Raw genomic sequence first — 12886 nt, 5'->3', positions numbered from 1 at the left:
TGCCCTCTCCCTCTGTGGTGTGCGGTTTGGGTATGGTGAGGGGATGTCAGGGTGGTGGGGGGGGGGGCGCACACCTTCGTTTGGAAAGAAAGTAACGGCCGGTGCTTTGCTTTGTGTTGTGGGTGCGGCCATGTTTGTGAGGAAAAACCGTTCAGCCCTCCACTTGTGAACAAAAGCTGAGAAATCGCGCGCTCAGATGTTCCTATGTCCTGCTTGCTATTGAGACCGAGTGGGTCACTGGCCTGGGTTATGAAGTGTGGTCGTTGTGGGTCCAGCAAGGACATGCTGGTGGGTAAATGGGGTCTGACTGAGGAGCACGTGATCCCCCATCTGGTTTGAGAAACTGTTTCAAAGTGAGAAGTAAGAGAAGAGATGTGGGCCAGCAGGGTGGCCCGAGACACGCGCGCAGAGAATGCACTGCTGAAGCAAAGACATGTTTTACTCTTACACACATGCAGTGGTCAGAGAAAGAGAAGAAGGACTCATGGCTGAAAAATTAATCTAGAAGAACATTAGTGTTTTGTACTGGAAGAAATATTTGAGGAGCACCTTAACACTTGTGATTGCTGGAATGCTGTTGTCAGAGACGTTCTAGCGGTCAAAATGAAACCAGCACTGGCAAAGCCAACAGTTTTGCGCTTTTGTGTAAGCATTGGCTAGGCATTTGCCAGGTACAGCCCATAAATTGGCAACAGTTGAAAAATATTGCAAGTATTAGGGACGGACTCCCAGGTATGCCAGAGTGATGCTGGGGGTCTGCGGACTCAGAGGGCCTAACTCCCTCCCCAGAATAAACGGAGAACTCGGTCAGATGGCAAGTATACACTGCGGTTTATTACAGCCAAAACCAACAGGGATCGATACAAGAACTCAGAAACATTCCATCATGTCAAACAGTAGATGGCGCGCAGGCCACTTTTGTTCAAGAAACACGTCACTACTCCGTCGTTACATGGGCCGTTCTCCAAAAACCTATGGCAGTGTGGGGTTGGCCGTCAGGGGCATAATAACTGATATGGGCACATATATATCTTATTCTACTGGCTCTTGCATATCAGGTGGCTGCCCGTCCCTTCCCCAAAATCAGCTTACTACATTGTTACAGAGTAGCAGACTTACCACTGGTTCTTTCCCAGTGCTACCCACACCTAGGGTACTAAACTGTGATTGGCTAGAGCTGACGGCCCCAAGCCTGGGACCCAAAGCCGTTCTCCGCTCACTGTGCACCTTTTCAAGGTGATGTGAACAACTATGTGTCTGAATTGCAACTTGTGTGTACCGCCTTTTCCAATGAGACCATGTCCCGCTCGTCACAACATTTTTTGCTCATTTGTTGCAGCCTGCGTCTCGCATCCTGGGATCGGCTCTCCTTTCTCACCATCGATCACTGTCCGTTGTCTGCTTCAGCTACATCATGTGTCCAGAGACCATGAAATTGAGCTCTGCAGCTCTGAATTATGAGGATGTATTCCCATTTACGGCAGCTGTTCCCTTTGTCGTCTTTGAGATTGGAATGTCTCCATATCTCTTGTCCTTGGCTGTGTGCTCTGTCCCATACGTCTTGCTGCCTGTGCAGCCTGAATCAGCACAGCTCATCTCCTGCTCAATTTTAGGCCTGCTGTAATTTTCCTAAACCTTATAATGTGGTTTCTACATGGTCCACGCTACACTAAATTTTCCATAGGTTAGTCACACTTGGCTCTATCACGTCCTATAGGTGCTCCTGCAGTTCCATAAAGTTATTTGCATTTAAGCATCTGCAAGCTTTGCTCAGGATCTCTTGTGCCTTGTGGGTTCTCCATTACTGTGTTTGGCTAATGACAAAATAATAAAAGCAGTGACAGTATGTATAAGCATCTGTCCTCTAACTATAGAACTGCACGCTTGTGTTCTTCAGGTATTCCAGTGTGTGTTTGTGCCGCTCATTGCAGATTGCACATGTGCTTCATGTCTAACGCTGCTATGTCGTGGTGTCTCTAGTGACGTAAGCAACATGACATCTTGGCACTTAGTCCAGCTGTCCATCTAGGTATATCTGACCATAGTCTTCAGCTCTTCATCCACGCAGGGATAGATTTGTACCGCACCTGGTCTGTATGGCTGACTGAGGGTGTACCTCTCTATATATCTGTCGATCATTGGTAAATTTGGGATACATCCAAAATAGAATGGGTGGTGGCAGTATTTTCTGGCCTTCTGTCTTGTCATGAACTTGGTGGGAGGGGGTGGTGGCAAGATCCTGACTACCTCTTCACAAGTACCTGGCAGGGATTGAAATCAAGATTGGATAAGCAGGAGCTAAAAGCAGATCCTGGGTATCCGGCATTAACCAGTGACTAGGAGCTATCACTTGGGAATGAGAGCTAGTACATATCATTCTGCAAATCTATCTTGCACATGAGATGCAAACATATCATTGTATCCATTATGTATGCCCTCATATGCTTTAAATGCTGTATAGATGTGTCCTAATGTTTATTTATAGATTGTCCCAAATGGCTCTCCTATTCCGCAGCTGATGGTAACGTAACACAAGACATATGTGTGATGTTGCCTGCTTGCCTTTGGGGTTACTGCCTAAATCTGATAAATCGCTGTGTGTAGTGTCCGTGTATTAATGACCTCGTATCCGCATCGGTATGAGTACTGTAGTGTTGTGTGAGTCCACTTTGTGTCCTCCTCTACGACACTCAATTAGTGATTCAGGACAGACAGTAGCAAATAACGCATGTACTACTGCCTTTACTCTGATATCTTTTGTGCTTAGCACGGGGACCTTTACGGAATCTCAAAAATACTGCCCTCCCCGGGGAGGCCTAAAGGAAAGGAAGCAGAGTAAAGATGCAGAAGAGAAACAAGGTCAATCCTGTCGGGTTTAGCAGAGCTTCAATGGAAGCAAGTCTGAAGAACGATCTGACGCTTTTGCAAGCGATAGGCACAGAGTGGCTCTTTACCCGTAGAATTTGGTCATGCGTGTATTATTTTAACCTCACATTTACAGTCATTACTGATATCATTAAAGAGCCACATTTTGTGAGATCATTTAAGACATGGCTTTGTACTCCCTATATTTTGAAAAATATGCTTTGGAAGGCACGCTATGGACACTTTTTTCAACATCTTTATTTTGGGGGGCTCTAAACCTTGCTTAGAGAGATTGGGCTTGTTGGCTGCAATTTGGGGCCCCTTTGGAAACCTTTTCTAGGGACAATTTCGGCTCCCAGTCCAGCCCTTGGAGCACTCTGGTTCCCAGCTCTTTCCACCTCAGTGTCCTGTGGTCTTCTCTGCCAAGCGCTTCCAAGCCTCTTGCACTCTCCTGGGAGGCAGTTCATTATAGGTGTTACAAGTGCTTCCATGCCTCTTGCACTCACCCAGGAGGCAGTTCATTATAGGTGGTACAAGCACTTCCATGCCTCTTGCACTCTCCTGGAAGGCAGTTCATTATAGGTATTACAAGTGCTTCCAAGCCTCTTGCACTCCCCCGGGAGGCAGTTCATTATAGGTGTTACAAATGCTTCCAAGCCTCTTGCACTCCCCCGGGAGGCAGTTCATTATAGGTATTACAAGTGCTTCCAAGCCTCTTGCACTCCCCCGGGAGGCAGTTCATTATGGGTATTACAAGTGCTTCCAAGCCTCTTGCACTCCCCCGGGAGGCAGTTCATTATAGGTATTACAAGTGCTTCCAAGCCTCTTGCACTCCCCCGGGAGGCAGTTCATTATGGGTATTACAAGTGCTTCCAAGCCTCTTGCACTCCCCCGGGAGGCAGTTCATTATAGGTGGTACAAGCACTTCTATGCCTCTTGCACTCCCCCGGGAGGCAGTTCATTATAGGTATTACAAGTGCTTCCAAGCCTCTTGCACTCCCCCGGGAGGCAGTTCATTATAGGTGGTACAAGCACTTCTATGCCTCTTGCACTCCCCCGGGAGGCAGTTCTTTATAGGTATTACAAGTGCTTCCAAGCCTCTTGCACTCCCCCTTGGAGGCAGTTCATTATAGGTGTTATAAGCGCATACATGCCTCTTGTACTCATCCGGGAGGTAGTTCATTACAGGTGTTGCAAGCGCTTCCATGCATCTTGCACTCATCAGGGAGGCAGGGAGGCAGTTCATTATAGGTGTTACAAGCACTTCTTTGCATCTTGCACTCACCCGGGGTGCAGTTCCTTATAGGTATTACAAGTGCTTCCAAGCCTCTTGCACTCCCCCGGGAGGCAGTTCATTATAGGTGTTATAAGCGCATACATGCCTCTTGTACTCATCCGGGAGGTAGTTCATTACAGGTGTTGCAAGCGCTTCCATGCATCTTGCACTCATCAGGGAGGCAGGGAGGCAGTTCATTATAGGTGTTACAAGCACTTCTTTGCATCTTGCACTCACCCGGGGTGCAGTTCCTTATAGGTATTACAAGTGCTTCCAAGCCTCTTGCACTCCCCCGGGAGGCAGTTCATTATAGGTGTTATAAGCGCATACATGCCTCTTGTACTCATCCGGGAGGTAGTTCATTACAGGTGTTGCAAGTGCTTCCATGCATCTTGCACTCATCAGGGAGGCAGTTCATTATAGGTGTTACAAGCACTTCCATGCATCTTGCACTCACCCGGGGTGCAGTTCCTTATAGGTATTACAAGTGCTTCCAAGCCTCCTGCACTCACCCGAGAGATAGTTCATTATAGGTGTTAAACGCACTTCCATGCCTCTTGGACTCACCCGGGAGGCAGTTCATTATAGGTGTTACAAGCACTTCCATGCCTCTTGCACTCACCCGGTACATAGTTCATTATAGGTGTTACACGCGCTTCTATAGAGGAGGAGCCAAGTACCTCTACAGGAAGTCCCGCTGCTAGTTTGCCTATATGTTGGCAGCCAGAGATTGCGACAAGTGCAATACCAGTGAGAATGGCAATCCCGCGAAAAGTCCTTGAAACAAGGTATCCATTGAGAAAACCCTATATGTATCCGCGGAGAAATGATGATCTTCTGAAGGAAGTTCCGGAATAAGTGTGAAAATGAATGAAAGAAAGAACTGGCGGCGTCACATGAAGTAGAGGTGACGCAAACAGAAGAGATATTAATGAAGCAAGGATATAGACTAAATAGAACCTGATGGCGAAGTAAAGAAGTATGTAACATTTCGCCCCTGAAATGATGATTGCATGTGCGGAGAGGCATTGACGAAAATTCCAAACCATTTTACAATTGTACAGACGCAGTAACGCGAGTAGACAAAGTAATCATAAGGCTGGATACGTAGTGAATAGATTGCGGCGATGCGCCAATGTATATTCATAGGAATATATAGAATCTGGATTTTCCACAACACACTTCAGCAAACTTGGACCCTGTGCATGAAAGAATTGGAAGTGTGGCACAGCAGAATAATAGCAGATGGCAAAGTGAGATTCGGGAAAGGCTTGCCTGGCCAAGTGTCAAGAGTTGGGGCCGCCGAGAGCCAAGCCATGTACTCGAGAAGATACAAAAACGTGAGAAGCAAGCTCAGCTTCCGTTTGAGGTGTAATGAAAACCATTGAGGGTGCCAAGATTCCTCCATTTAATGGTATTAAAATACAACGAAAGAGCTCGAAAACGTGGTCTCCAGTCATGTGATCGGATGAGAATAGACTTTGGGTTGAGCTACACCGAGACCAGAAGATAAAACCATGTTTCACTCCCTTTTATTCCCAGGCACAGTGAGCCTCTGCAAGGCCGAGTTCAAAGAGTTTAATTGAATGGCAGACCGCAGGAGTGATGATAAATGTTGGGCTAATTGGGTGGGGAGGCATGACCAGGCCAAACCCCCCAGCACCTGGAAGCCCAGTTGCGTGCTGCTAGCATGTGGAATCTTCCAGAAGGGTACAAGCGTGCCAACCAATTATAGAGGGCCACATAGCAAAGAGCCCTATAGTTTGATAAGCCAATAGTATGTCGTACATTTTTATGACACAGAAGATGACTTGCACTTTGGATGGGCTTAGTTGCCCACCTCACCCTAGAGATCCAATCATTTCCCTGCAGCCCATATAAAGTATATGCAGATGTTCCCCGATGACCAACCACAACCCCTAGTAAGTTTTCTCATTTTGCCCGGTATCCTGATGTAACTCATGACGAATATTTTGTATAAAGTCAATGGCCCTCATCAGGAGGTTGCAGGTAACCATGCCACTTTTAGCGGTATGGTGCCTCCTTACCACATTCAGGGCCCAGGTTCTTCAAATGAGGAGTTACCGGGCCATCGCAACCTTGGCGGACCCGGTAATTCCCCGTCCGAGGAACCTGGACTCGGTCCATCCCCATTCCCATTCGAGCCCCCATAGGGCTCAATGGGAATGGGGATGGAGCTAACAACGGGTCCGTTAATAACGGGCCCGTTGTTAGCTCCCTGGTGTCCTCGCGGGACCCGCAATGGACGCCTGGTTTTTCCAGGCACCCATTGCGGGTCCCACGAGGAGACCTTGTGGTAGGGCGGAATGGGTTTACCGGCACCGGCACCTTTACCTGTGCCGGTAAACCCATTCCGCCAACCTTGTTATTAGGGCCAATGTTTTTTATGAATTATGTCCAGATATGTCTGTGCAGCGTCCGTTGATGTATGTACTCCCTGTTTTAAAGAATTGTTATTAAAACAGCTTTAACATTTGCTAACTTCTTGGGTCGGTCTGATTATTGATGTTTGAGTAAGATCTGCACCCCCATCCATCGCAGATACTGTTACCTCGTCTTAAAGGTCCCGTTGTCCAGGTTCCCTTCCATGCCTCTTGCACTCACCCAGGAGGCAGTTACTTTTTGGTGTTACACACACTCCCATGCCACATCAGGGAGGCAGTTCATTGTAGTTGTTAAAAGCACTTCCATGCCTCTTGCACTCTCCCGGGAGGAGGTTCATTAGGATGTTCTTGGTTAAATCCATCTTCGCTGCTGCAAGGAATGCTGGTATCTGTAGTTAATCACAGGCAGCCAGACACCAGCTCTGCCCCGGGAGGGCCTGCCCTGCGGTGATTCATGCCTCACTCTTGTGTTCTCCTCCACCCACCCACACCATCGCCCCCACTGAGTTTGCAACAATTTGTAACGAGGGAGAGTTGGTTTCTGGTTGCCTGTGATAAACTACCGTGACCAGAATTCCTTGCACGAATGAAGTGTGATTTAACCATGCACATATGAATTTAACTGCCTCCCTGATTGAAAGGCATGAACATTCTTGGAGGGGCACATCGCTGGGATCTAGGGGGGGATAGACAACTGGGAACTAGAGTGTGCCCCTCACCTGCTCTGCCCCACACAGAAGAAAACCAACGTTTTGGGAGTCTCATTGGACCACAGTGCGTCTGCAGGAAGAGTTGGGGCTCCAGCCCCACACTTATTTTTTGTGGTTTTAATTGCCCCTGTGGGGTGTTAAGTTACACTGAGGACTCTTCGCCCTCACCTGAAGTCACTTAATGGCAAAGTCATCATGTACAGCTTGCTCCCAATGGTTTCTGTGCCAAGAGGTGAGCCAGCGCTCTTACCTGCATAGGCCAAGAGGGCTGCAAAGGTGACGAGCAGGACTCCCAGTGCTGTGCTGGGGATGAGAGCTGGCACCCTCGTGGAGCTGTAGGAGGACACGGCCAGCAGGAAAGACCCTGGAAATATAAGAAAGGGTAAATGTACAGAGAGATGGGGTAGGCAGTGCAAAGTAACATAACATACAGATCTTATCTTCATGTGGTTTATACATGTACACAGGGACATGGCAAACTATGCATATTCTCTAGTGACTTCATTTGAATTTAATTGGTCATTTATAACGCGCTTAATACCAGCGTTGTGATTTCTAAGAGCGGGATCGGGATTCGAACCTATGTTCTGCTGCATTGCCTCGGGGCTATCCTTCCTCCCTCACATTCCATGAGAACATAACTGGGTTATCTCCCATTGAAAGCCACCACGAGGCAGTGGTTCACCTTAAGTAGCCTCCTTTTGAAACTGACTACACTTGCAAGAGTGGGTCATGTCATAAGGAAAGCCCAGCTCTGATCATGAGAGGTCAGTTTCTTTGGAAGAGGAAATCATAAAATGGCATGCCTAGAAATGTGGAAGTCATGCTAAGTAACCAAAATGCTGCCAGGCCTAAAATGTAGGGCGTCCCTGACGTTTATGATAAAAGTAGGAAAGTAGGATAGTCCATTTGAACCACATCACAGATTCCACAACGCCACCTAGTAGCCACCGCTGGAAGTTCACCTTCAGTTCCAAGCCACATCAGAAAGACATTGTGGGTATGCAATTAGCCCATCTCCAGGAAATTGTCTTTGTCTTAGAAGGCACTGCTACTTTATACATAGCTTCATCCATCTAAGACAGACATTTGCAAGGATGTCAGGACAAACACTTACCGGGTTTCCCCATTATTATGGATCGTAGGTGCAGTATAGTCCTGACAGCCTTGCGGTGCCCTCCAGTGATGGCCACTAGGTGGCGTTGTGGCATGTGTGTCTTGGCACAAATGGACTTTCCTACTTTCACATTTCAGGTGAAAGGATTTTTTTCAAGCTTTTTAAAACCCATCATATCTTTCTTGGTGTTTGGTAAACATGTCCCAATGCTCCAACCACAAGTCTGTCAGGATTATACTGCACTGATGATCATCCCTGGAGAGGAAGAAGGGGAGAGAACACTATAGATTCAAGACCCTAAGGCAAGGAGGTGAACCAGAGCCCTACATATCACCTGAGGTCCATCCAGACTTGCCCCAGCCCTGAAGCTTTCTCTTCATGAATATCTCAATGCATGAAGAATGCCTGAGAGATCTGGGCAACGCCCTCCACCCAGTAGCCACCTGGGGAATGCCACTCACCCACTACAACACTGGCCAAGAGACACTGAGGGACACAAGGGAGAGATCCAGAGAGACATTTGGAGAACTCATTTGATTCAAGAATATTTTTGCTATTCTGACACGTTGTTTGTGTTTCCCCAGTTCTGCACATAATCCTGAATAAACCCTGGGGATCAAGTGTATGAGTTGTGTCCTTTGTGGAGTCCACTCCCCCCCCCGCATAAACGGTCAGTAAGGGCACTGATGACCATCTCTGTGAAGATGGTGAAAAATGTACTCTCCTGGGAGGTGGTCATTAAAGGCTCTCTTCCAGTAGACATGTAGAAGTGGTGCTTTCTCCAGTGATGGGAGGAGGGGGGCGGGCAGGAGCTCTCCCTGCAGGAAGTCAGTAAGAGCACGCTCCTTAAAGATGGGCATTAAGGGCACAAATGGTGCTAGCCACAAAGATGCAGAGTAAGAGCACCCCCTCTGGAGATGGACAGTAACATCTCCCTCATGAACCATTTAGAAGGGGTAGTCTCTCTAGTGATGAATAGGAGGTGCACTCTCCCTGATACATCTTAAACAAGCTGTTTAAAAGGGGCACATGTAAGGAAGGCATGGTATCAACAGTAAGACAGACACACGTAACAACAGTTCAAGGGTGTTTATTGAACTTCAATTGGGTTAGAAAAACGCCTATATAAACCTAAATCTAAAGGTGGGAGCAAGCTACGACCACCACATAATAAAAACACAGTCCTAGTGGTGTCCTGTGAAAACAAAAAAGGACAATACTAATAAACCTATTGCCAGTCCTTACCTGTAAATACAAATAGTGCAGGAAACAATGTTATGCAAAAGAAAAGTGTTCAAGAAATGATATGTCAGGATATTCAAGCGTTTGGCTTCCCTTCCCCACGTTTTCAGCACGGGATAAGGCGGCACACTCAAGTTTAGCACAGTACCTGGCTTCTCTAACACGAGGGTGTAGTTCAAAACTTCAACATCATGGCCTTCTGTGCCAAAGTCTATTTGCCATTCAAAGTCTATTCTTTCAGAGGGCCTGATGCAATAAACAAATAATAAAGTTCCTTTCCTTTTCAGTATTCTCCTATGCACAATTTTCTTAAGTGACTTACTATTCACCTCGGATCCCCCTCCGCCGGACTCAGATCCGCTCTAACACAACATCTTCAATCAGTCTCCCTCTGCCGGGCTCGGACCAATTTATTCATTGTAACACCAACTTGCTTTAACACAAAGCTTTCAATTGATCTTCTGCCGGGCTAGGACCAACTTTATCTACTTTGCCATCAACCTTCTTTACTATATCAACATCGAAGACTTTTGATTGTGAACAGGATTTTGCTTGACCCGTTGCAGGACCACTACGATTCACAATCCTTTGCTACTCTTTCACTTTTATCAACTCTCAGCTGAATACCTTACAGAGACCTACGATTGAGCACCCACGCGGTGCTGGCCCACTCTGTCAAAGGTATTGAATCTTGGTTTCAAACTTTAATCACTCATCGACAGTTCAACTTTACTCACATTGGGTATCACACGCGTTTCATACAATGTTCATTCCAGCGCTCACCATACAAAGTTACTGCTTGCAACCTTGGCTTCTTGGTTTCAAACTTTAATTACTCATCTACAGTTCAACTTTACTCACATTGGGTATCACACGCGTTTCATACAATGTTCATTCCAGCACTCACCATACAAAGTTACTGCTTGCAACCTTGGCTTCAACACAGACTGGTCTTGTATCGAGCTCCCGAACATACTGAGTGTGTTGATTTCACTGGTGCTGCTTTGTTTCTGGAGCCAAGGATAGTACCACAGCAGCTGGCGATTCTCCCCACCTTGATTATCGACTCAGGCAAGCCCCGGGTCCCTCTGACGTACAATGCAGGATTCCTCAGCCTGGTTTCCTGGTCTCACGCTTTCTATTCTCGAGGTTTCGTGAAAGTAACGTTTCCTTGTCAAAAAGGTCAAGGGAATTTCCCTCCTTGTGATCCCCTTCTGTTTCGCCATCTTTCTCCTTGTGTTAAACTGCCATCTTGGAACTGCTGTTTCCTCGTGTGCTTTGCCTCGCTCAGAGGGTGCTCTCGTCCTCTGCCTTTTATCCATGTGGCAAAGTGTAATGGAAGTCAGGTGTGCGTGATGGTCAGTAATTGTCTGACCATTGTATTGGGACACGCCAGGTATACAGCTTGGGTGTTAGTCCATTTTCTCTCATACGGGCTCTCCAGGAGAAGGTGTTTGTGTTGTGAAAGGGGTGTGGGTTGAATTTCTAAATATCCTACCTGTTAGGATGGGGTAAAGGTGTTACAGGGACCCTACATTGGGGTTGTGTGGGGTCCACAGCCTATTGTTACCACACTGTCGAGCATATTGTGACTCTCCATAGCATTAGTGTTATACCTCACTAACTGATCCGTGCAGCAATATTCTTCCCACTGACTTCAATTTTGTTGCCTTAGGCATTGTATTAGCCCTAGACACACTAGCAAGCTCCTCGAATACTTCCACCTTTTGCATCCCAGATCTTATGTCTATCACCAACCTGACAATGACTCCAGACATTATATCGTCTTCATCCCACCCTATCAACCAAAGTTATGGACAACTGCTAAGTAACTTGAACCCTCCCCAGAGTCCATCCTATCCCAATAGACCATGCAATATAGCCACCAGGAATACAAGACTCTGCTCTAGATTGGCCAAACTATTTGAACCTTTTTCCAGATCCACAACTAACATAGATCTTAAACGATTAAAAAAAACAGACAAACCGCAACCAGAGACAAGCCTACCCCTAACGCTCGCCTCCTTTGATTACGCATAAACAACCTAACAAAACATCTAAACAGTCCAAGCACCAATGCGCCGTACAGCCTATTGGTGTGACTACTAGCCCCTCACCCCCGCTTCTACCAGACAACCCTACCCCAGATCTTAAGGGGGCACAACTAAATGCCAGATCTCTAGTCGCGCATGCCACTGATATATCTGACCTGATTCTGGCAGAAAACTATGACTTTCTCGCTATCGCCGAATCTTGGTTGCACACTGCAGCAGGCCCTGCCCTCATGTTAGCAGTTCCCGACGGCTACACCATCCTGAGAGCAGATAGATGCGAGGCACGAGGAGGAGGCACTGCTTTCATCGCCAAATCTAGCTTATACAAGAGATAAGCCCCCTCCTCAGACATTCAATCCTGTGAAGCCCCCACAGCTAAATTACCTATTGCCAATTCCCAGACTCTCACCATTCACCTCATATATAGACCTCCAGGCCCTAGCGGGTCATTCGAGGAAGATATCTCTACTATTCTCTCAGACCCTCAACCTGGGTTTTAATGATCCACAAGACAAACAAGCAAATATCACCGCCAACATCCTGTCAGAACTTGGTTTTACCCAGAGAGTTAACTTACCTACACACAACAAAGGTAGAATACTCGACAGGGTGGCGGATTATAATTATAACGCCGTCACCTCCATCATCCCGCAAGCCTAGACAGACCACCACCTCCTGTCTTTCATGCTAGCCACCATAAAGCCAACACCCAAATATACGCCAATCGCTCCCCCTACTCAAACAAGGAACAAAAAGAATATTACGGCAGATAGACTTATTCCCCCTATTCTTCCTACATTTAATTCTCTACCAGACAGCATGGATCCTGGCATGCTAGTTGACGAGTACAATCAAATTATGACAAGCACACTTGACTCCATTGCCCCGCTCAAAATGAGACAAAGCAAACCCTAAGCTCACCTAAACACTTGGTTGACCCCACATTTGAAAACCCTACGCCTGGATAAAAGAAGATGTGAGGCCTCTTGGAGACTACTTCCATCTGTGGAAAATAGAACCATCCTTAATAATATATCTTCTCATTACAAAAAAGAAATCTGTCTGGCTAAGCGAGAATCTTACAATAACTGAATCTCACAAGCTAAATCCAGCATGAAGGAATGATTCATAATTTTAAAAGAATTAGAAACACCTATCCTTGTGCAAGATACCTGCACTAAAGACAAAACTTGGTGTTCGAATATTCATCATGCTCT

The 12886-nt window shown here is 46.7% G+C and overlaps 1 protein-coding gene across 1 annotated transcript in view; it reads right to left on the bottom strand.

Moving 5' to 3' along the window:
- The window catches only part of LOC138568863 (uncharacterized), a 111766-nt gene extending 103380 nt beyond the window's left edge, over positions 1-8386 (bottom strand). Inside the window, exons 1-2 of the mRNA XM_069646644.1 lie at positions 8374-8386; positions 7507-7620 (exon numbers count right to left, since the gene is read on the bottom strand). Coding sequence (XP_069502745.1) covers positions 7507-7620; positions 8374-8386 — 127 coding nt within the window. The remainder of the gene's footprint in view (positions 1-7506; positions 7621-8373) is intronic.
- Between the last annotated feature and the right edge of the window lie 4500 nt (positions 8387-12886).

The sequence above is a fragment of the Ambystoma mexicanum genome, chromosome 2q (genome assembly GCF_040938575.1).
Source record: "Ambystoma mexicanum isolate Mex_15411 chromosome 2q, UKY_AmexF1_1, whole genome shotgun sequence".
NCBI lineage: Eukaryota > Metazoa > Chordata > Amphibia > Caudata > Ambystomatidae > Ambystoma > Ambystoma mexicanum.
Note: the sequence above shows the minus strand (reverse complement) of the source record. Positions and strands in the feature narration are given on the sequence as shown.